Here is a 22,684-nt window from a genome sequence, read left to right on the forward strand (position 1 = left end):
TGGGTGGATGGGTGGTATGGTTGAGTGGTTGGTTGAGTTAGTGAGTGTTAGGGTGGGTGGTATGGTTGAGTGGTTGGTTGAGTAAGTGAGTGGGCGGGTGGGTGGGTGGGTGGTATGATTGAGTGGTTGGTTGAGTAAGTGAGTAGGTAGGTGGGTGGTATGGTTGAGTGAGTGAGTGGGTGGTATGTTTGAGCGGTTGGTTGGTTAAGTGAGTGAGTGGGTGGTATGTTTGAGCGGTTGGTTGGTTAAGTGAGTGAGTGGGTGGGTTGGTTGGTTTTATGGTTGAGTGGTTGGTTGAATGAATGAGTAGGTGGGTGTGTGGTATGGTTGAGTGGCTGGTTGGTTAAGTGAGTGAGTGGGTGGGTGGTTGTGTTTTATGGTTGAGTGGTTTGTTGAGTGAGTGTGTAGGTGGGTGGATGGGTGAGTGAGTGGGTGGTTGGGTGTTATTGTTGAGTGGTTGGTTGGTTGAATGAGTGGGTGGGTGGATAGGTGGTTGGAGGGTATGGTTGAGTGGTTGGTTGGTTAAGTGAGATAGTGAGTGAGTGATTGGGTTGGTGGGTGGTATTGTTGAGTGGTTGGTTGAGTTAGTGAGTAGGTGGGTGGGTGGGTGGTATGTTTGAGCGGTTGGTTGGTTAAGTGAGTGAGTGGGTGGTATGTTTGAGCGGTTGGTTGGTTAAGTGAGTGAGTGGGTGGGTTGGTTGGTTTTATGGTTGAGTGGCTGGTTGGTTAAGTGAGTGAGTGGGTGGGTGGTTGTGTTTTATGGTTGAGTGGTTTGTTGAGTGAGTGAGTAGGTGGGGGGATGGGTGAGTGTGTGGGTGGTTGGGTATTATTATTGAGTGGTTGTTTGGTTGAATGAGTGGGTGGGTGGTATGGTTGAGTGGTTGGTTGCTTAAGTGAGTGAGTGAGTGATTGGACGGATGGGTGGTATTTGGTATGATTGAGTGGTTGAATAAGTGAGTGGGTTGATTGGTGAATGAATGGGTGGGTTGGTAACTTGATTTGAGTAACATATCACAGTAGGAATAAGAAGATATTTTGCACAGTGTATCCGAGACGCTACCCCCTTGCTGACACTACAAGATAGAATGTGATTGGTTAATAGACACCGAGAAAAGACATAATTGGTAGAAATATTTATTCAATCAAGCATATTTGCAACATAAATAGAATAAAAGAATAAAACCCGAATCCGCTGGGGAATTGAGTTTAGATTTACAATCAAATTACACAACACTGTTAACACAACACACAAACACAACACATTGATCATAATTACAAGGATTCAGAAATAAATAAACCGGGTGTTTATACCGGCTGCAATGGGACTTACAGAGTTAGTGTGTACACATTCAATGACGGGCAGGTCAATACTTCAAGTGTTTAATACAAGCTTGGTACCATACAGAACACAATATTGTTCACAAACTCCAATATAATTTAGGCAACAGACGGTTTTCATGGTAATGACTTAAATTTTTATTCACGTAAAATCACAAAGACTCTAGAAATCCTATTTAGGACGCGCATTTGTTAAATTTGATTCCTTGAACACATGAAAGAAACTTGAATGTCTAAATTTGGATTTCTAAATGGCCACAACCAGTTATAGAATACGCTGAAGAAGTCCGGGAATGTGTAAAGGAAATTCCGGACTGCGGCACAAAAGTCCATCATCACGTGACCCCGAGGTGAATATGACTGCCAAATAAGGAATGACCAATCATGAAACAGGAAGTTCAGAAACAGTACCAAGTGCAAGAAATTGAGAAAGTTTTTCATCTTCATTACTTCAAGCAGTCCGCGCAACGCACATCCTCTTGGCTTGATCGAAGATCTGTGGTCCGTTCTTCTGGTTGCACGTACCCGAATACACCATCCGTCCACCCACACACACGACGAAGTAGGGAAAGTCTTCCCTACCCACCCAGTGGTTCAAGCCGTCGGGAAGACCCTTGCAACTTGGGTAGCGCACCATGCAGGGCATGCAGTGAGCAGACAGGCACTGGTTCGCACGGTAGTCGCCTGTCAGAAAGAGAGAGTGAATGAGTAAATGAGTGATTTGACACTGCTTTGAACAGTCTTTCAGTTATATCACGTCGTGTCAGCTTGACATGAGAGTGAGTGAGTATGTTTTGCGCCGCTTTTAGCACTATTCCAGCACTATCACGGCGGGGGACACCAGAAATGGGCTTCACACATTGTACCAATGTCGAGAATCGAACCCGGGTCTTCGGCGTGACGAACGAATGCTTTTACCACTAGGCTACCCGACCGCCCCTGCTTGACATGAGAGGAAATCCCCTTAGGTCTTACACGTTTACCACTTTGGTAAAACCCACGAGCACGGGTATGGTGCTGACAAACTTAGAAACATTATCAGGGCGAACCTGGATTCGATCAAAGGTTTCTGGCACGCCTAAGCGACGCAACCCTGCAAAATGCGGCGCATTTGGCGTCTAACCACCCGTCCCCACTACCAGTTTACAGCTACAGGTTCGTTATAAGCGTGTTCGTTATAAACGTAGTTTACTGTAATGTGAGTAAGAAAGTGAATAAGTGAGATGCCGTTTTAAGCAATTCCAGCCAGGGCAGAGAAACTGAGGTGAAGTTAGTGGAACCTTAATCAATGGTCGTGGATTTCAAAGCAGAATAGAACCCAAGCACTTTATAACAGCCGAGTGTCGACCAATCTGGTTGTTCCAATGCCTCCCCGAGTAAGAGTACTGGAGTGAGTGAGTGAGTTGGGTTTAACGCCGCTTTTAACAGTATTCCAGTAATCCAGTTATATCGCGGCGTGTAAGCTTAATGTGGGAGGAAAGCCCGAAGTGATGCAGGTCTAAGACGTTTATCGCTTCGGTGAAACCCACGAGCACGGGTATGGTGCTGACAAACCTAGAAACATAATCGGGGCGAACCGGGATTCGAACCCACAATCATAGGTTTCTGGCGTGTTCAAGGGACGCAACTCTGCACAGCGAATCGCGGCGCCTTAGACGACTGGGCCACCCGTGCCCCCCTTTCCGGTATGAATGGCATGGTTAATGGTATACTCACACTGACTGATGGCTTCGACTCTCTCACCACACTTCACCATGGTGTAGTGCTCGCACCGCTTAGTGATGACGTTGTAAAACTGGGGGTAGGGGCACTCGCTCAGATGTTCTGGCCACCTGAACCTTGTCGGAGCAGAGCAGTTGTAGTACTGGGCACAGTTGGTGGGGTGGGGGATCAAGGCACGGGACTCTGGAAGACAGATGACCGTCTCCGCTCGGGTGTCCTTCTTGGTACCTGGCGAACAATATTCATAATTTGTAATCAAATATATCTTCTTTTTTTAATTACCCGATGGGGTGAGTGTTTATCTCACAGGCACATGTGCCTCCATATATGAAGCAATCGCCAAACGGGTTTTCCTGTTAAGTGATGTTTCCGTTCTAATTTGGATTCATAAAAAGGGTATTCCGGATTACATGATTTCCGGATTATCAAGGTTTATGGACTGACATGTAATTCGGACTAACGGGGGTCCGTACTATCAAGGCTTCCGGAATGACCTGGAATCCGGATTGACGGGAGTCCGGACTTTCAAGGTTTCTGGAAGGACATGGAATCCGGATTGCCGGGTTCCCGGATTAACAAGGTGTCCGGAATGTCGGGGGTTCCAGATAAACAAGGTTACGGACTAGTTAGGTTTCTTATTAGTCCCGGGGCAAGTCCTGCATAACTGCTGTAACCTGAAATATATCACTGTCATGTACAACGACTCTCGGCGGGGTCGCACCTCGGCGACAGGGACGACTGACAGTGTACACAACTGCGCCGCCTCGACTTTATTCTCAGCTAAGACGTTGTCGAAATAACGCTGACATGCAGCAGCGACGACGACGAGGATTGACGTTGCATCACACAAGTCTTACTCTTTTAAAGCATTTCGCGGTTTGCTGACAAGAACATTTAAATAAATTATTGCCGTGCAGCGTCAGCTGTGCGTTGTAGCACATTTGTTTTGGGCCGGCTGTCATATTTCGTATTAAGTATAAAGTACTTGCAATATACTGCCCGCTTGAGCGAAGATGTTTTGTGTCAGTTTTGTTCTGATTTTTATATCACCTTGGCTGAGCTTTAGATAACAAAGAGCATTAGTATCTTGGCTTTGAGAAGAAGTTGTCGGTCGCTCGGTTTTTGTACATGATTATTGGTAGATTTCCTAAAGTAACCTTTATTTACATTCAAGATACAAATTGTATTTTAAAGAAGTAGATTACACTCTCGTCTTTTCACTAACTGCATCGGAAAAATCTATTATATTTCAAGAAGGCCAGTAAGTGAAATCAAATTTAACTTTGAACTTGATGTTTCAGCCAATTCCTGTAAATAAGCAAGGTTTAACATCGCTTTTAGCAATATTTCAGTGAGATCGTGGATGGTTTAGCATCGCTTTTAGCAATATTTCAGTGAGATCGCGGATGGTATAACATCGCTTTTAGCAATATTTCAGTGAGATCGTGGATGATTTAACATCGCTTTTAGCAATATTTCAGTGAGATCGTGGATGGTTTAACATCGCTTTTAGCAATATTTCAGTGAGATTGCAGATGGTTTAACATCGCTTTCAGCAATATTTCAGTGAGATCGCGGATGGTTTAACATCGCTTTTAGCAATATTTTAGTAAGATCGTGGATGGTACCAGGAGCGAACTTTAACCTGGGTACCCACATCATGACTAGAACCCCTCGACGTGACGAGTGAACGCTTCAACCACAGGCCTACCCAACTGCCCATATATCTCGGTAAACGAAGATGGAATCGATGCTTTGTAAATTTATCAAATCTTCTGATTATAGTGAGTGAGTGTGGTTTTACGCCGCTTTTAATAATATCCCACAAATATCACACGGGGGACACCAGCTTAACACCATTTAGGGCATCGAACCCGGGCATTCGGCTTGATAGAGAACTACTTAACCACTTGGCTACCCCGCCACCCTCTGAATATCGAGTTTAATACACAGTACTTACAATTGTCGTAGATGGATCCCTGGCCGACGCATGTTTTGGTCTCGGGGTCGAACACGCTGTTTGAACAGTTGAACTTGTACAGGATCTCATTGGTGCACACATAGAAGACCGAACAGTCATCGGGATCTGGTCTGAAGTCGGGGTTGCCTTTAACCACACAACTACCCACTGATGTTGAAGCGGTTGCCATGGCCACGATTAAGCAAGCGAGTACAATTCGAAATGCCATGGTGAAATGGAACTGCAGCGACACAAATTCACCTAAAGTACAGTTATACGTGAACTCACTGGGCTTAAACAGTTTTCTCGTATATTCCTGTGAATTCTGATCTGAGTGAGAGATAACGGCGTATTTATACCTATAACAGACATGGAACGCCCACAAGGTATATAGTTTCCTGGCTTGTTTTTGTAACGTCACCGCTGTAGAGGATTCTGTTTGTCAAATCTGACAGCCGATTGAACTCGCGTTCATGATGTGATGTCACGTGCGCCACCTGGTGACAAATCAGCGATCCAACTGACTGACGGCCTGTACATCACCGCGGCGATAGGCTAGTGAGATGGGGGGGGGGGGGGGGGGGGGGGGGGGTGTTAGTAGGAGGAGACATGTCGTGACGTGCCTGGTGATATCATTTTAATAATAGATCATATCCCTGAAATGGCATTTATAATATTAAAAAATAAAATACCCACCAGTACCATACTCACTCACTCACTCACTCACTCATATACCCCGACACAGACAAGTGTCAGCCATATACAGTGTGCATGCCTTGGAGAACTGAAGTTGAAACGGCGAATACAAAAGTATGTATTAAATATAATTCTTCTGATATGTTTTATATAAGTTAAATAATATACCACTACCATATTGGCGAATTTTGATGTATCATACGATGACTCCGCACAACAAAACTACACCCATAATATGGCTAAATATAAAATGACATCTGAGCGTCACTTTAAGTCAAATAAAAACAAAAAATAATCTTTTTTTTTCAACGCTTTATGATTTCGTTATCCATAAAATACACATTATGTATAGAGCAGAGTGCAAAGTGTGCACAATTGTTTGTGTTGGTATTTTTGGCAAAGTCAAGAAAATAATAGATAGTGTTCCCACTTTTGGTTTTTAATAAAATAATTTTAAAATTCTAACTCTTTCCTTATTTTTATTTTAAAAAAAACATTTATTTTTTTATACAGCCAGACATGTACCGTCTGGTACATAAAATGGATATTACCTTACCTTCACAGCGCTATAACGGCTACAGGGCAGCGGCTTGTGGTAGATATGTTATACATCTCCCTCTTTAAAATGTAGGGTTTAAATACCAGGGTATATTTAGATATGGGAAATGCGCATGTGGTTATCTGTAATTTCTGGTATGTATTAAAACTTGGTATGAAAAAGGATAGCACGAGTTGCTTGGAATAATTTGTCATATAATATATATAACATTTGTATTAAGGTGAGTGAGTATGGTTTTACGCCGCTTTTAGCAATATTCCAGCAATATCACGGCGGGGGACACCAGAAATGGGCTTCACACATTGTACCCATGTCGAGAATTGAACCCAGGTCTTCGGCGTGACGAGGGAACGCTTTAACCACTAGGCTACCCGACCGCCCCTATGTATTAAGGAGTATAAAGGATGAATATGAGGATAAGAACAAGGGTTGATACTTCTTTCAAGTAAAAATATTTAGGTAATACATAAATTCTGTTCAACGCCAATATCTAAACATTATTATAAATTGGTAGTATGGTTGAGTGGTTGGTTGAGTGAGTGAGTAGGTGGGTGGGTGGTATGGTTGAGTGGGTGGTATGGTTGAGGTTGGATGTTATGGTTGAGTGGGTGGGTGGTTGAATGTTATGGCTGAGTGGTTGGTTGAGTGAGTGAGTAGGTGGGTGGGTGGTATGGTTGAGTGAGTGAGTGGGTGGTATGGTTGAGCGATTGGTTGGTTAAGTGAGTGAGTGGGTTGGTGGGTAGGTTTTATGGTTGAGTGGTTGTTGAGTGAGTGAGTAGGTGGGTGGATGGGTGGTATGGTTGAGTTGTTGGTTGAGTTAGTGAGTGGTTGGGTGGGTGGGTGTTATGGTTGAGGGGTTGGTTGAGTTAGTGAGTGGGTTGGTGGATGGGTGTTATGGTTGAGTGGTTGGTTGAGTTAGTGAGTAGGTAGGTGGGTGGTATGGTTGAGTGAGTGAGTGGGTGGTATGTTTGAGCGGTTGGTTGGTTAAGTGAGTGAGTGGGTGGGTTGGTGCGTTTACTGGTTGAGTGGTTGGTTGAGTGAATGAGTAGGTGGGTGGGTGGTATGGTTGAGTGGTTGGTTGGTTAAGTGAGTGAGTGGGTGGGTGGGTGGGTTTTATGGTTGAGTGGTTTGTTGAGTGAGTGAGTAGGTGGGTGGGTGGATGGGTGAGTGAGTGGGTGGTTGGGTGTTATTGTTGAGTGGTTTGTTGGTTGAATGAGTGGGAGGGTGGATAGGGGGGTGGGTGGTATGGTTGAGTGGTTGGTTGGTTAAGTGAGTGATTGAGTGATTGGGTGGGTGGGTGGGTGGTATGGTTGAGTTAGTGAGTAGGTGGGTGGATGGGTGGTATGGTTGAGTGGTTGGTTGAGTGAGTGAGTAGGTGGGTGGATGGGTGAGTGAGTGGGTGGTTGGGTATTATTGTTGAGTGGTTGGTTGGTTGAATGAGTGGGTAGGTGGTATGGTTTAGTGGTTGGTTGGTTAAGTGAGTGAGTGAGTGATTGGGTGGGTGGGTGGCATTTGGTATGATTGAGTCCGACTGTGGTTGAATAAGTGAGTGGGTGGATTGGTGAATGAATGGGTGGGTTGGTAACTCGATTTGAGTAGGAATAAGAAGATATTTTGCACAGTGTACCCGAGACTCTACCCCCTTGCTGACACTACAAGATAGAATGTGATTGGTTAATAGACACCGAGAAAAGAAATAATTGGTAGAAATATTTATTCAATCAAGCATATTTACAACATACAATGTTCAATTTACACTGAACTCATATTAACGGATATTCTAAGCGAGAATAAAACCCGAATCCGCTGGGGAATTGAGTTTAGATTTACAATCAAATTACACAACACTGTTAACACAACACACAAACACAACACATTGATCATAATTACAAAGATTCAGAAATAAATAAACCGGGTGTTTATACCGGCTGCAATGGGACTTACAGAGTTAGTGTGTACACATTCAATGACGGGCAGGTCAATACTTCAAGTGTTTAATACAAGCTTGGTACCATACAGAACACAATATTGTTCACAAACTCCAATATAATTTAGGCAACAGACGGTTTTCATGGTAATGACTTAAATTTTTATTCACGTAAAATCACAAAGACTCTAGAAATCCTATTTAGGACGCGCATTTGTTAAATTTGATTCCTTGAACACATGAAAGAAACTTGAATGTCTAAATTTGGATTTCTAAATGGCCACAACCAGTTATAGAATACGCTGAAGAAGTCCGGGAATGTGTAAAGGAAATTCCGGACTGCGGCACAAAAGTCCATCATCACGTGACCCCGAGGTGAATATGACTGCCAAATAAGGAATGACCAATCATGAAACAGGAAGTTCAGAAACAGTACCAAGTGCAAGAAATTGAGAAAGTTTTTCATCTTCATTACTTCAAGCAGTCCGCTCAACGCACATCCTCTTGGCTTGATCGAAGAACTGTGGTCCGTTCTCCTGGTTGCACAAACCCGAATACACCATCCGTCCACCCTCACACACGACGAAGTAGGGTGAGTCTTCCCTGCCCACCCAGTGGTTCAAGCCGTCGGGAAGACCCTTGCAACTTGGGAAGCGCACCATGCAGGGGATACAGTGAGCAGCCAGGCACTGGTTCGCACGGTAGTCGCCTGTAAGAAAGAGAGAGTGAATGAGTGAGTGAGTGTTCTGACTGCTTTGAACAGTTTTTTAGTTATATCACGTCGTGGCAGCTTGACATGAGAGTGAGTGAGTATGGTTTAACGCCGCTTTTAGCACTATTCCAGCAATATCACGGCGGGGGACACCAGAAATGGGCTTCAAACATTGTACCCATGTCGAGAATCGAACCCAGGTCTTCGGCGTGACGAACGAATGCTTTAACCACTAGGCTACCCGACCGCCCCTGCTTGACATGAGAGGAAATCCCCTTAGGTCTTACTCGTTTACCACTTTGGTAAAACCCACGAGCACGGGTATGGTGCTGACAAACTTAGAAACATTATCAGGGCGAAACTGGATTCGATCATAGGTTTCTGGCACGCCTAAGCGACGCAACCCTGCAAAATGCGGCGCATTTGGCGTCTAACCACCCGTCCCCACTACCAGTTTACAGCTACAGGTGTCTCCTGTCGAAGACACGCTCGGGCAAGGCAGATCAGAAATATATACAGCTTAGTCCTTATTCCGCACATTGTACCCATGTGGGAATCGAAGCCGGCCTTTGGCTTGACGAGTGATCGCTTTTACCACTAGACTACCCGCCGCCCCGGAACCATATACAGTAAAATACGGTTATAACGAACTCAAAGGGACCATTAATTTTAGTTCGTAACAACCGTAGTTCGTTATAAGCATATATACAGCATATATGCAACAAATGGCCGGGACTAAAACATATGTTCGTTATATCGGTCAGTTCGTTATAAGCGTGTTCGTTATAAACGTAGTTTACTGTAATGTGAGTAAGAAAGTGAATAAGTGAGATGCCGTTTTAAGCAATTCCAGCCAGGGCAGAGAAACTGAGGTGAAGTTAGTGGAACCTTAATCAATGGTCGTGGATTGCAAAGCAGAATAGAACCAAGCACTTTATAACAGCCGAGTGTCGACCAATCTGGTTGTTTCAATGCCTCCCCGAGTATGAGTACTGGAGTGAGTGAGTGAGTTGGGTTTAACGCCGCTTTTAACAGTATTCCAGTAATCCAGTTATATCGCGGCGTGTAAGCTTAATGTGGGAGGAAAGCCCGAAGTGATGCAGGTCTCAGACGTTTATCACTTCGGTGAAACCCACGAGCACGGGTATGGTGCTGACAAACCTAGAAACATAATCGGGGCGAACCGGGATTCGAACCCACAATCATAGGTTTCTGGCGTGTTCAAGGGACGCAACTCTGAACAGCGAATCGCGGCGCCTTAGACGACTGGGCCACCCGTGCCCCCCTTTCCGGTATGAATGGCATGGTTAATGGTATACTCACAGTGACTGATGGCTTCGACTCTCTCACCACACTTCACCATGGTGTAGTGCTCGCACCGCTTAGTGATGACGTTGTAAAACTGGGGGTAGGGGCACTCGCTCAGATGTTCTGGCCACCTGAACCTTGTCGGAGCAGAGCAGTTGTAGTACTGGGCACAGTTGGTGGGGTGGGGGATCAAGGCACGGGACTCTGGAAGACAGATGACCGTCTCCGCTCGGGTGTCCTTCTTGGTACCTGGCGAACAATATTCATAATTTGTAATCAAATATATCTTCTTTTTTTAATTACCCGATGGGGTGAGTGTTTATCTCACAGGCACATGTGCCTCCATATATGAAGCAATCGCCAAACGGGTTTTCCTGTTAAGTGATGTTTCCGTTCTAATTTGGATTCATAAAAAGGGTATTCCGGATTACATGATTTCCGGATTATCAAGGTTTATGGACTGACATGTAATTCGGACTAACGGGGGTCCGTACTATCAAGGCTTCCGGAATGACCTGGAATCCGGATTGACGGGAGTCCGGACTTTCAAGGTTTCTGGAAGGACATGGAATCCGGATTGCCGGGTTCCCGGATTAACAAGGTGTCCGGAATGTCGGGGGTTCCAGATAAACAAGGTTACGGACTAGTTAGGTTTCTTATTAGTCCCGGGGCAAGTCCTGCATAACTGCTGTAACCTGAAATATATCACTGTCATGTACAACGACTCTCGTCGGTGTCGCACCTCGGCGACAGGGACGACTGACAGTGTACACAACTACGCCGCCTCGACTTTATTCTCAGCTAAGACGTTGTCGAAATAACGCTGACATGCAGCAGCGACGACGACGAGGATTGACGTTGCATCACACAAGTCTTACACTTTTAAAGCATTTCGCGGTTTGCTGACAAGAACATTTAAACAAATTATTGCCGTGCAGCGTCAGCTGTGCGTTGTAGCACATTTGTTTTTGGCCGGCTGTCATATTTCGTATTAAGTATAAAGTACTTGCAATATACTGCCCGCTTGAGCGAAGATGTTTTGTGTCAGTTTTGTTCTGATTTTTATATCACCTTGGCTGAGCTTTAGATAACAAAGAGCATTAGTATCTTGGCTTTGAGAAGAAGTTGTCGGTCGCTCGGTTTCTGTACATGATTATTGGTAGATTTCCTAAAGTAACCTTTATTTACATTCAAGATACAAATTGTATTTTAAAGAAGTAGATTACACTCTCGTCTTTTCACTAACTGCATCGGAAAAATCTATTATATTTCAAGAAGGCCAGTAAGTGAAATCAAATTTAACTTTGAACTTGATGTTTCAGCCAATTCCTGTAAATAAGCAAGTTTTAACATCACTTTTAGCAATATTTCAGTGAGATCGCGGATGGTATAACATCGCTTTTAGCAATATTTCAGTGAGATCGTGGATGATTTAACATCGCTTTTTTCGCAATATTTCAGTGAGATCGTGGATGGTTTAACATCGCTTTTAGCAATATTTCAGTGAGATTGCAGATGGTTTAACATCGCTTTCAGCAATATTTCAGTGAGATCGCGGATGGTTTAACATCGCTTTTAGCAATATTTCAGTAAGATCGTGGATGGTACCAGGAGCGAACTTTAACCTGGGTACCCACATCATGACTAGAACCCTTCGACGTGACGAGTGAACGCTTCAACCACAGGCCTACCCAACTGCCCATATATCTCGGTACACGAAGATGGAATCGATGCTTTGTAAATTTATCAAATCTTCTGATTATAGTGAGTGAGTGTGGTTTTACGCCGCTTTTAATAATATCCCACAAATATCACACGGGGGACACCAGCTTAACACCATTTAGGGCATCGAACCCGGGCATTCGGCTTGATAGAGAACTACTTAACCACTTGGCTACCCCGCCACCCTCTGAATATCGAGTTTAATACACAGTACTTACAATTGTCGTAGATGGATCCCTGGCCGACGCATGTTTTGGTCTCGGGGTCGAACACGCTGTTTGAACAGTTGAACTTGTACAGGATCTCATTGGTGCACACATAGAAGACCGAACAGTCATCGGGATCTGGTCTGAAGTCGGGGTTGCCTTTAACCACACAACTACCCACTGATGTTGAAGCGGTTGCCATGGCCACGATTAAGCAAGTGAGTACAATTCGAAATGCCATGGTGAAATGGAACTGCAGCGACACAAATTCACCTAAAGTACAGTTATACGTGAACTCACTGGGCTTAAACAGTTTTCTCGTATATTCCTGTGAATTCTGATCTGAGTGAGAGATAACGGCGTATTTATACCTATAACAGACATGGAACGCCCACAAGGTATATAGTTTCCTGGCTTGTTTTTTGTAACGTCACCGCTGTAGAGGATTCTGTTTGTCAAATCTGACAGCTGATTGAACTCGCGTTCATGATGTGATGTCACGTGCGCCACCTGGTGACAAATCAGCGATCCAACTGACTGACGGCTTGTACATCACCGCGGCGATAGGCTAGTGAGATGGGGGTGGGGGGTGGGTGGGTGGGGGGGGGGGGGGGGGGGGTGGGTGGTGTTAGTAGGAGGAGACATGTCGTGACGTGCCTGGTGATATCATTTTAATAATAGATCATATCCCTGAAATGGCATTTATAATATGAAAAAATAAAATACCCACCTGTACCATACTCACTCACTCACTCACTCACTCATATACCCCGACACAGACAAGTGTCAGCCATATACAGTGTGCATGCCTTGGAGAACTGAAGTTGAAACGGCGAATACAAAAGTATGTATTAAATATAATTGTTCTGATATGTTTTATATAAGTTAAATAATATACCACTACCATATTGGCGAATTTTGATGTATCATACGATGACTCCGCACAACAAAACTACACCCATAATATGGCTAAATATAAAATGACATCTGAGCGTCACTTTAAGTCAAATAAAAACAAAAAATAATCATTTTTTTTCAACGCTTTATGATTTCGTTATCCATAAAATACACATTATATATAGAGCAGAGTGCAAAGTGTGCACAATTGTTTGTGTTGGTATTTTTGGCAAAGTCAAGAAAATAATAGATAGTGTTCCCACTTTTGGTTTTTAATTAAATAATTTTAAAATTCTAACTCTTTCCTCATTTTTATTTAAAAAAAACATTTATTTTTTTATACAGCCTGACATGTACCGTCTGGTACATAAAATGGATATTACCTTACCTTCACAGCGCTATAACGGCTACAGGGCAGCGGCTTGTGGTAGATATGTTATACATCTCCCTCTTTAAATGTAGGGTTTAAATACCAGGGTATATTTAGATATGGGAAATGCGCATGTGGTTATCTGTAATTTCTGGTATGTATTAAAACTTGGTATGAAAAAGGATAGCACGAGTTGCTTGGAATAATTTGTCATATAATATATATAACATTTGTATTAAGGTGAGTGAGTATGGTTTTACGCCGCTTTTAGCAATATTCCAGCAATATCACGGCGGGGGACACACATTGTACCCATGTCGGGAATTGAACCCAGGTCTTCGGCGTGACGAGGGAACGCTTTAACCACTAGGCTACCCGACCGCCCCTATGTATTAAGGAGTATAAAGGATGAATATGAGGATAAGAACAAGGGTTGATACTTCTTTCAAGTAAAAATATTTAGGTAATACATAAATTCTGTTCAACCCCAATATCTAAACATTATTATAAACATCTTTGTAAAAAAGCGAAGTATTTGGATCCTAAGGTTTCAGGAGCTGCACACACAAAAAACTCATAAATGTGTTTTGTTCTCGCATTTCAAACTATCACCTTGATGTTGAATGCCAGGCTGAGAAACAACAAGTAGTATCTTTAAAGGTCTTTGATGTGACGCGGCCATGAATCCAACCACCATCATTTCGCTCCCTGGCAGACAATCTATCCGTTAGACCACGGAGGCGGTCCGCTCTTAACTGGAATGTCCCATATGTATTAGGATTGGGTGTCATCGTGTTCCACCTCAAAGGACATACACATATTGTTATCTGAACAACAGATACATTTGTTGATGTGCAGGGTTGGTTTGTTGTTTTACGCCGCACTCAGCGATAGTTGATGCGCAGGGATAGCTAGTCTGTGGTGTAGAGAGCTCAATCTACATACACGCAGGGACACATGCACTACCAACCGCACGCACACGCACACACAAGTATACACGCACGGACGCACACATGCATGCGCGCACAGACACACAATCACGCGCGCGCACGCACACAGACACGCGTGCGCACGGACACATACTAGCACACAGTCATAACTTTCTGAGCTTCATTTGTTCTGAGCAATGAAAGATGGAGTGTTTGTGTGTGGTTGACTCTGACCCGACCAGTCCTTGTTTTAGCCGCTTAATGTCGAGCGACAGGCAGAGAAACAAGTACCATCCTTTAACGTCTTTTGTTATGACGCGACCAAGAGCCGAAGCATCGACCTTCCACTCTCGAGGCAGACGCGTTATCCACTACATCATGAAGGCGGTCTCAGGCAGACAATCTATCCACTACACCACGAAAGCTGTCTCAGGCAGACGTGCTATCCACTACACCACGAAGGCGGTCTCAGGCAGACGCGCTATCCACTACCCCACGAAGGCGGTCTCTAATCAGACGCGCTATCCACTACCCCACGAAGGCAGTCTCAGGCAGACGCGCTATCCACTACCCCACGAAGGCGGTCTCAGGCAGACGTGCTATCAAAGCAATAAAACAGAGGCTGATGACTTCAGTCTGGTGCGTGCATTAAATTCAGCACAATATGGTCTCGACAACTATCGTGTATGTTGAACATCTGTCACTGGCTACTTTATAACTTACCACTGACAGGACATGGCCTCACAAAAATCAAGTATGAAAGTTTGCATTAGTGTTGTTCCCACTAAATAGGACGTCACTGACAGCTGCCTACTTTGTGCTGAGTCGTGATGCGTGTAGGTTTACCATTCAAACAAAGAGAGGGTGTTGGTGCATCAATAGCAGTCCTCCAATATGCGCACAGATGAACAGATTGTTGTTAAGTGACAGAGGTGAGTAAGTCGGTAGGTGAGGAAGTTTGGGTGGTATGAGTGAGGGAGTAGGTTTATGGTTGAGTGAGTGAGTGGCTGGGTGGGGTGGTTGGTTGGTTGAGTGGATGGTTGAGTGAGTGAGTGAGTGAGTCTGGGCGTTATGGTTGAGTGGGTGGGTGGGTGTTACGGTTGAGTGAGTGGGTGGGTGGGTGTTATGGTTGAGTGGTTGGTTGAGTGAGTGAGTATGTTGGTGGATGGTATGGTTGAGTGAGTGGTTGGTATGGTTGAGTGGGTGGGTGGGTGGGTGTGATGGTTGGGTGGTTGGTTGAGTGAGTGAGTAGGTGGGTGGGTGGTATGGTTGAGTAAGTGAGTGGGTGGTATGGTTGAGCGATTGGTTGGTTAAGTGAGTGAGTGGGTTGGTGGGTGGGTTTTATGGTTGAGTGGTTGGTTGAGTGAGTGAGTAGGTGAGTGGATGGGTGGTATGGTTGAGTGGTTGGTTGAGTATGTGAGTGGTTGGGTGGGTGGGTGTTATGGTTGAGGGGTTGGTTGAGTGAGTGAGTAGGTGGGTGGGTGGTATGGGTGAGTGAGTGAGTGGGTGGTATGGATGAGCGATTGGTTGGTTAAGTGAGTGAGTGGGTTGGTGGGTGGGTTTTATGGTTGAGTGGTTGGTTGAGTGAGTGAGTAGGTGGGTGGGTGGGTGTTATGGTTGAGGGGTTGGTTGAGTTAGTGAGTAGGTAGGTGGATGGTATGGTTGAGTGAGTGAGTGGGTGGTATGTTTGAGCGGTTGGTTGGTTAAGTGAGTGAGTGGGTGGGTTGGTGCGTTTACTGGTTGAGTGGTTGGTTGAGTGAATGAGTAGGTGGGTGGGTGGTATGGTTGAGTGGTTGGTTGGTTAAGTGAGTGAGTGGTTGGGTGGGTGGGTTTTATGGTTGAGTGGTTTGTTGAGTGAGTGAGTAGGTGGGTGGATGTGTGAGCGAGTGGGTGGATAGGGGGTGGGTGGTATGGTTGAGTGGTTGGTTGGTTAAGTGAGTGAGTGAGTGATTGGGTGGGTGGGTGGTATGGTTGAGTGGTTGGTTGAGTTAGTGAGTAGGTGGGTGGGTGGGTGGGTTGTCATGGTTGAGTGGTTGGTTGAGTGAGTGAGTAGGTGGATGGATGGGTGAGTGAGTGGGTGGTTGGGTATTATTGTTGACTGGTTGGTTGGTTGAATGAGTGGGTAGGTGGTATGGTTTAGTGGTTGGTTGGTTAAGTGAGTGAGTGAGTGATTGGGTGGGTGGGTGGCATTTGGTATGATTGAGTCCGACTGTGGTTGAATAAGTGATTGGGTGGATTGGTGAATGAATGGGTGGGTTGGTAACTCGATTTGAGTAGGAATAAGAAGATATTTGGCACAGTGTACCCGAGACTCTACCCCCTTGCTGACACTACAAGATAGAATGTGATTGGTTAATAGACACCGAGAAAAGAAATAATTGGTAGAAATATTTATTCAATCAAGCATATTTACAACATACAATGTTCAATTTACACTGAACTCATATTAACGGATATTCTAAGCGAGAATAAAACCCGAATCCGCTGGGGAATTGAGTTTAGATTTACAATCAAATTACACAACACGGTTTACACAACACACAAACACAACACATTGATCATAATTACAAGGATTCAGAAATAAATAAACCGGGTGTTTATACCGGCTGCAATGGGACTTACAGAGTTAGTGTGTACACATTCAATGACGGGCAGGTCAATACTTCAAGTGTTTAATACAAGCTTGGTACCATACAGAACACAATATTGTTCACAAACTCCAATATAATTTAGGCAACAGACGGTTTTCATGGTAATGACTTAAATTTTTATTCACGTAAAATCACAAAGACTCTAGAAATCCTATTTAGGACGCGCATTTGTTAAATTTGATTCCTTGAACACATGAAAGAAACTTGAATGTCTAAATTTGGATTTCTAGATGGCCACAACCAGTTATAGAATACGCTGAAGAAGTCCGGGAATGTGTAAAGGAAATTCCGGACTGCGGCACAAAAGTCCATCATCACGTGACCCCGAGGTGAATATGACTGCCAAATAAGGAATGACCAATCATGAAACAGGAAGTTCAGAAACAGTACCAAGTGCAAGAAATTGAGAAGGTTTTTCATCTTCATTACTTCAAGCAGTCCGCTCAACGCACATCCTCTTGGCTTGATCGAAGAACTGTGGTCCGTTCTCCTGGTTGCACAAACCCGAATACACCATCCGTCCACCCTCACACACGACGAAGTAGGGTGAGTCTTCCCTACCCACCCAGTGGTTCAAGCCGTCGGGAAGACCCTTGCAACTTGGGAAGCGCACCATGCAGGGGATACAGTGAGCAGCCTGGCACTGGTTCGCACGGTAGTCGCCTGTAAGAAAGAGAGAGTGAATGAGTGAGTGAGTGTTCTGACTGCTTTGAACAGTTTTTTAGTTATATCACGTCGTGTCAGCTTGACATGAGAGTGAGTGAGTATGGTTTAACGCCGCTTTTAGCACTTTTCCAGCAATATCACGGCGGGGGACACCAGAAATGGGCTTCAAACATTGTACCCATGTCGAGAATCGAACCCAGGTCTTCGGCGTGACGAACGAATGCTTTAACCACTAGGCTACCCGACCGCCCCTGCTTGACATGAGAGGAAACCCCCTTAGGTCTTACACGTTTACCACTTTGGTAAAACCCACGAGCACGTGTATGGTGCTGACAAACTTAGAAACATTATCAGGGCGAAACTGGATTCGATCATAGGTTTCTGGCACGCCTAAGCGACGCAACCCTGCAAAATGCGGCGCATTTGGCGTCTAACCACCCGTCCCCACTACCAGTTTACAGCTACAGGTGTCTCCTGTCGAAGACACGCTCGGGCAAGGCAGATCAGAAATATATACAGCTTAGGCATTATTCCGCACATTGTACCCATGTGGGAATCGAAGCCGGCCTTTGGCTTGATGAGTGATCGCTTTTACCACTAGACTACCCGCCGCCCCGGAACCATATACAGTAAAATACGGTTATAACGAACTCAAAGGGACCATTAATTTTAGTTCGTAACAACCGTAGTTCGTTATAAGCATATATACAGCAAATATGCAACAAATGGCCGGGACTAAAACATATGTTCGTTATATCGGTCAGTTCGTTATAAGCGTGTTCGTTATAAACGTAGTTTACTGTAATGTGAGTAAGAAAGTGAATAAGTGAGATGCCGTTTTAAGCAATTCCAGCCAGGGCAGAGAAACTGAGGTGAAGTTAGTGGAACCTTAATCAATGGTCGTGGATTGCAAAGCAGAATAGAACCAAGCACTTTATAACAGCCGAGTGTCGACCAATCTGGTTGTTTCAATGCCTCCCCGAGTATGAGTACTGGAGTGAGTGAGTGAGTGAGCTGGGTTTAACGCCGCTTTTAACAGTATTCCAGTAATCCAGTTATGTCGCGGCGTGTAAGCTTAATGTGGGAGGAAAGCCCGAAGTGATGCAGGTCTCAGACGTTTATCACTTTGGTGAAACCCACGAGCACGGGTATGGTGCTGACAAACCTAGTATGAATGGCATGGTTAATGGTATACTCACAGTGACTGATGGCTTCGACTCTCTCACCACACTTCACCATGGTGTAGTGCTCGCACCGCTTAGTGATGACGTTGTAAAACTGGGGGTAGGGGCACTCGCTCAGATGTTCTGGCCACCTGAACCTTGTCGGAGCAGAGCAGTTGTAGTACTGGGCACAGTTGGTGGGGTGGGGGATCAAGGCACGGGAATCTGGAAGACAGATGACCGTCTCCGCTTGGGTGTCCTTCTTGGTACCTGGGGAACAATATTCATAATTTGTAATCAAATATTTCATTATTTTTTTTAATTACCCGATCGGGTGAGTGTTTATCTTACAGGCACATGTGCCTCCTTATATGAAGCAATCGCCCAGTGGGTTTTCCTGTTAAATTATGTTTCCGTTCTAATTTGGATTCCTAAAAAAGGGGCTATTCCGGATTACATGATTTCCGGATTATCAAGCTTTCTGAACTGACATGTAATTCGGACTAACGGGGCTTCCGTACTATCAAGGCTTCCGGAATGACATGGAATCCGGATTGACGGGAGTCCGGACTATCAAGGTTTCTGGAAGGACATGGAATCCGGATTGCCGGGTTCCCGGAGTAACAAGGTGTCCGAAATGTCGGGGTTTCCGGATAAACAAGGTTTCCTGACAGGCATTCAATCCGGACTAACGGGGTTTCCGGATTTTTAAGGTTACGGATTAGTTAGGTTTCCAGGGTAACTGGGTTTCCGAGATAACATGGACTAGCGGGTTATTTCACTGTATTGGGATGTAAATTCATGATCATATTGTCTGTCAAAGAAAGTGTTACAATTATGCGAAATCCGTTTTAGTTCTGTCCATTAAAGGACTGGTCATTTATTATAGGGGAGGGTGAGATGAGAGGGTGGCATGAAAAATGACCCAGTTCTATTATTTCAAATAATATTTATAAAAATGTTACATAAAATAGGGCGTCGGTTAAATATGATACAGTCGTAATACCAATCTCAAAAAGAAAGTTCAGCGCTGACGACAACCCACGCGTGACACAACCAACTTCCCCCACTGTCGAAATGAAAGAGGCGGTTGCACGTGCAAGTCGAGGTGTCGTTGGTATAAAAACTTGAGGCACGTGGTGAACCAATCGTTCACAATGGAACAGTTCATGTTGATAGAGGGGGTTTCAGGTATTTGGATGAAATTGTTCGTGGGAAATAATACACGGTGGGAAAAAGAGAGTGACGTCACGAGAATTATTTATTTTTAACAACATATATTATTTTAAGTAGTTTGCTCTACGTCCTAACTTTCCCGATCCTATTAGTCCCGGGGCAAGTCCTGCATAACTGCTGTGACCTGAAATATATCACTGTCATGTACAACGACTCTCGGCGGGGTCGCACCTCGGCGACAGGGACGACTGACAGTGTACACAACTACGCCGCCTCGACTTTATTCTCAGCTAAGACGTTGTCGAAATAAAGCTGACATGCAGCAGCGACGACGACGAGGATTGACGTTGCATCACACAAGTCTTACACTTTTAAAGCATTTCGCGGTTTGCTGACGAGAACATTTAAACAAATTATTGCCGTGCAGAGTCAGCTGTGCGTTGTAGCACATTTGTTTTTGGCCGGCTGTCATATTTCGTATTAAGTATAAAGTACTTGCAATATACTGGTCGCTTGGGCGAATATGTTTTGTGTCAGTTTTGTTCTGATTTTTATATCACCTTGGCTGAGCTTTAGATAACAAAGAGCATTAGTATCTTGGCTTTGAGAAGAAGTTGTCGGTCGCTCGGTTTTTGTACATGATTATTGGTAGATTTCCTAAAGTAACCTTTATTTACATTCAAGATACAAATTGTATTTTAATACAATGTCTAGGAAAAGAAGTAGATTACACTCTCGTCTTTTCACTAACTGCATCGGAAAAATCTATTATATTTCAAGAAGGCCAGTAAGTGAAATCAAATTTAACTTTGAACTTGATGTTTCAGCCACGATCCAATTCCTGTAAATAAGCAAGTTTTAACATCACTTTTAGCAATATTTCAGTGAGATCGTGGATGGTTTAACATCGCTTTTAGCAATATTTCAGTGAGATCGCGGATGGTATAACATCGCTTTTAGCAATATTTCAGTGAGATCGGGGATGATTTAACATCGCTTTTAACAATATTTCAGTGAGATCGCGGATGGTTTAACATCGCTTTTAGCAATATTTCAGTGAGATCGCGGATGGTTTAACATCGCTTTCAGCAATATTTCAGTGAGATCGCGGATGGTTTAACATCGCTTTTAGCAATATTTCAGTAAGATCGTGGATGGTACCAGGAGCGAACTTTAACCTGGGTACCCACATCATGACTAGAACCCTTCGACGTGACGAGTGAACGCTTCAACCACAGGCCTACCCAACTGCCCATATATCTCGGTACACGAAGATGGAATCGATGCTTTGTAAATTTATCAAATCCTCTGATTATAGTGAGTGAGTGTGGTTTTACGCCGCTTTTAATAATATCCCACAAATATCACACGGGGGACACCAGCTTAACACCATATAGGGCATCGAACCCGGGCATTCGGCTTGATAGAGAACTACTTAACCACTTGGCTACCCCGCCACCCTCTGAATATCGAGTTTAATACACAGTACTTACAATTGTCGTAGATGGATCCCTGGCCGACGCATGTATTGGTCTCGGGGTCGAACACGCTGTTTGAACAGTTGAACTTGTACAGGATCTCATTGGTGCACACATAGAAGACCGAACAGTCATCGGGATCTGGTCTGAAGTCGGGGTTGCCTTTAACCACACAACTACCCACTGATGTTGAAGCGGTTGCCATGGCCACGATTAAGCAAGCGAGTACAATTCGAAATGCCATGGTGAAATGGAACTGCAGCGACACAAATTCACCTAAAGTACAGTTATACGTGAACTCACTGGGCTTAAACAGTTTTCTCGTATATTCCTGTGAATTCTGATCTGAGTGAGAGATAACGGCGTATTTATACCTTTAACAGACATGGAACGCCCACAAGGTATATAGTTTCCTGGCTTGTTTTTGTAACGTCACCGCTGTAGAGGATTCTGTTTGTCAAATCTGACAGCTGATTGAACTCGCGTTCATGATGTGATGTCACGTGCGCCACCTGGTGACAAATCAGCGATCCAACTGACTGACGGCTTGTACATCACCGCTGCGGTTGGCTAGTGAGATGGGGGGTGGGGGGTGGGGGGTGGGGGTGGTGTTAGTAGGAGGAGACATATCGTGACGTGCCTGGTGATATCATTTTAATAATAGATCATATCCCTGAAATGGCATTTATAATAAGAAAAAATAAAATACCCACCTGTACCATACTCACTCACTCACTCACTCACTCATATACCCCGACACAGACAAGTGTCAGCCATATACAGTGTGCATGCCTTGGAGAACTGAAGTTGAAACGGCGAATACAAAAGTATGTATTAAATATAATTGTTCTGATATGTTTTATAAAAGTTAAATAATATACCACTACCATATTGGCGAATTTTGATGTATCATACGATGACTCCGCACAACAAAACTACACCCATAATATGGCTAAATATAAAATGACATCTGAGCGTCACTTTAAGTCAAATAAAAACAAAAAATAATCATTTTTTTTCAACGCTTTATGATTTCGTTATCCATAAAATACACATTATATATAGAGCAGACTTCAAAGTGTGCACAATTGTTTGTGTTGGTATTTTTGGCAAAGTCAAGAAAATAATAGATAGTGTTCCCACTTTTGGTTTTTAATTAAATAATTTAAAAATTCTAACTCTTTCCTCATTTTTATTTTAAAAA

At 44.1% G+C, this 22,684-nt stretch overlaps 3 protein-coding genes across 3 annotated transcripts; all 3 read right to left on the reverse strand.

Moving 5' to 3' along the window:
- Positions 1–1,118: 1,118 nt before the first annotated feature.
- LOC124146563 lies at positions 1,119–5,360 on the reverse strand. The gene is made up of 3 exons (XM_046516904.2): positions 5,021–5,360; positions 3,055–3,288; positions 1,119–2,022 (listed from the first exon to the last, which is right to left on the reverse strand). The coding sequence occupies exons 1-3, from the start codon at positions 5,247–5,249 to the stop codon at positions 1,790–1,792; spliced, it is 696 nt and encodes a 231-aa protein (XP_046372860.2). The 5' UTR covers positions 5,250–5,360; the 3' UTR covers positions 1,119–1,789.
- Positions 5,361–7,972: 2,612 nt separating this feature from the next.
- On the reverse strand, positions 7,973–12,502 carry LOC125383477. Its single transcript, XM_048401705.1, has 3 exons — positions 12,163–12,502; positions 10,238–10,471; positions 7,973–8,911 (listed from the first exon to the last, which is right to left on the reverse strand). The coding sequence occupies exons 1-3, from the start codon at positions 12,389–12,391 to the stop codon at positions 8,679–8,681; spliced, it is 696 nt and encodes a 231-aa protein (XP_048257662.1). The 5' UTR covers positions 12,392–12,502; the 3' UTR covers positions 7,973–8,678.
- A 4,219-nt stretch (positions 12,503–16,721) lies between these two features.
- On the reverse strand, positions 16,722–21,833 carry LOC125383478. The gene is made up of 3 exons (XM_048401706.1): positions 21,496–21,833; positions 18,863–19,096; positions 16,722–17,660 (listed from the first exon to the last, which is right to left on the reverse strand). Exons 1-3 carry the CDS (start codon positions 21,722–21,724, stop codon positions 17,428–17,430), a joined length of 696 nt encoding a protein of 231 aa, XP_048257663.1. The 5' UTR covers positions 21,725–21,833; the 3' UTR covers positions 16,722–17,427.
- Between the last annotated feature and the right edge of the window lie 851 nt (positions 21,834–22,684).

The sequence above is a fragment of the Haliotis rufescens genome, unplaced genomic scaffold (assembly GCF_023055435.1).
Source record: "Haliotis rufescens isolate VD_foot unplaced genomic scaffold, xgHalRufe1.0.p SCAF_23, whole genome shotgun sequence".
Taxonomy (NCBI): Eukaryota; Metazoa; Mollusca; class Gastropoda; order Lepetellida; family Haliotidae; genus Haliotis; species Haliotis rufescens.

Coding starts and splice junctions, on each gene's coding strand:
- LOC124146563 (XM_046516904.2), bottom strand. CDS start 5,249: ATGGCATTTCGAATTGTACTCGCTTGCTTAATCGTGGCCATGGCAACC. Junction 3,289..5,020: donor GGGATCCATCTACGACAATT/GTAAGTACTGTG, acceptor ATTGTTCGCCAG/GTACCAAGAAGGACACCCGA. Junction 2,023..3,054: donor AGTCGAAGCCATCAGTCAGT/GTGAGTATACCA, acceptor TCTTTCTGACAG/GCGACTACCGTGCGAACCAG.
- LOC125383477 (XM_048401705.1), bottom strand. CDS start 12,391: ATGGCATTTCGAATTGTACTCACTTGCTTAATCGTGGCCATGGCAACC. Junction 10,472..12,162: donor GGGATCCATCTACGACAATT/GTAAGTACTGTG, acceptor ATTGTTCGCCAG/GTACCAAGAAGGACACCCGA. Junction 8,912..10,237: donor AGTCGAAGCCATCAGTCACT/GTGAGTATACCA, acceptor TCTTTCTTACAG/GCGACTACCGTGCGAACCAG.
- LOC125383478 (XM_048401706.1), bottom strand. CDS start 21,724: ATGGCATTTCGAATTGTACTCGCTTGCTTAATCGTGGCCATGGCAACC. Junction 19,097..21,495: donor GGGATCCATCTACGACAATT/GTAAGTACTGTG, acceptor ATTGTTCCCCAG/GTACCAAGAAGGACACCCAA. Junction 17,661..18,862: donor AGTCGAAGCCATCAGTCACT/GTGAGTATACCA, acceptor TCTTTCTTACAG/GCGACTACCGTGCGAACCAG.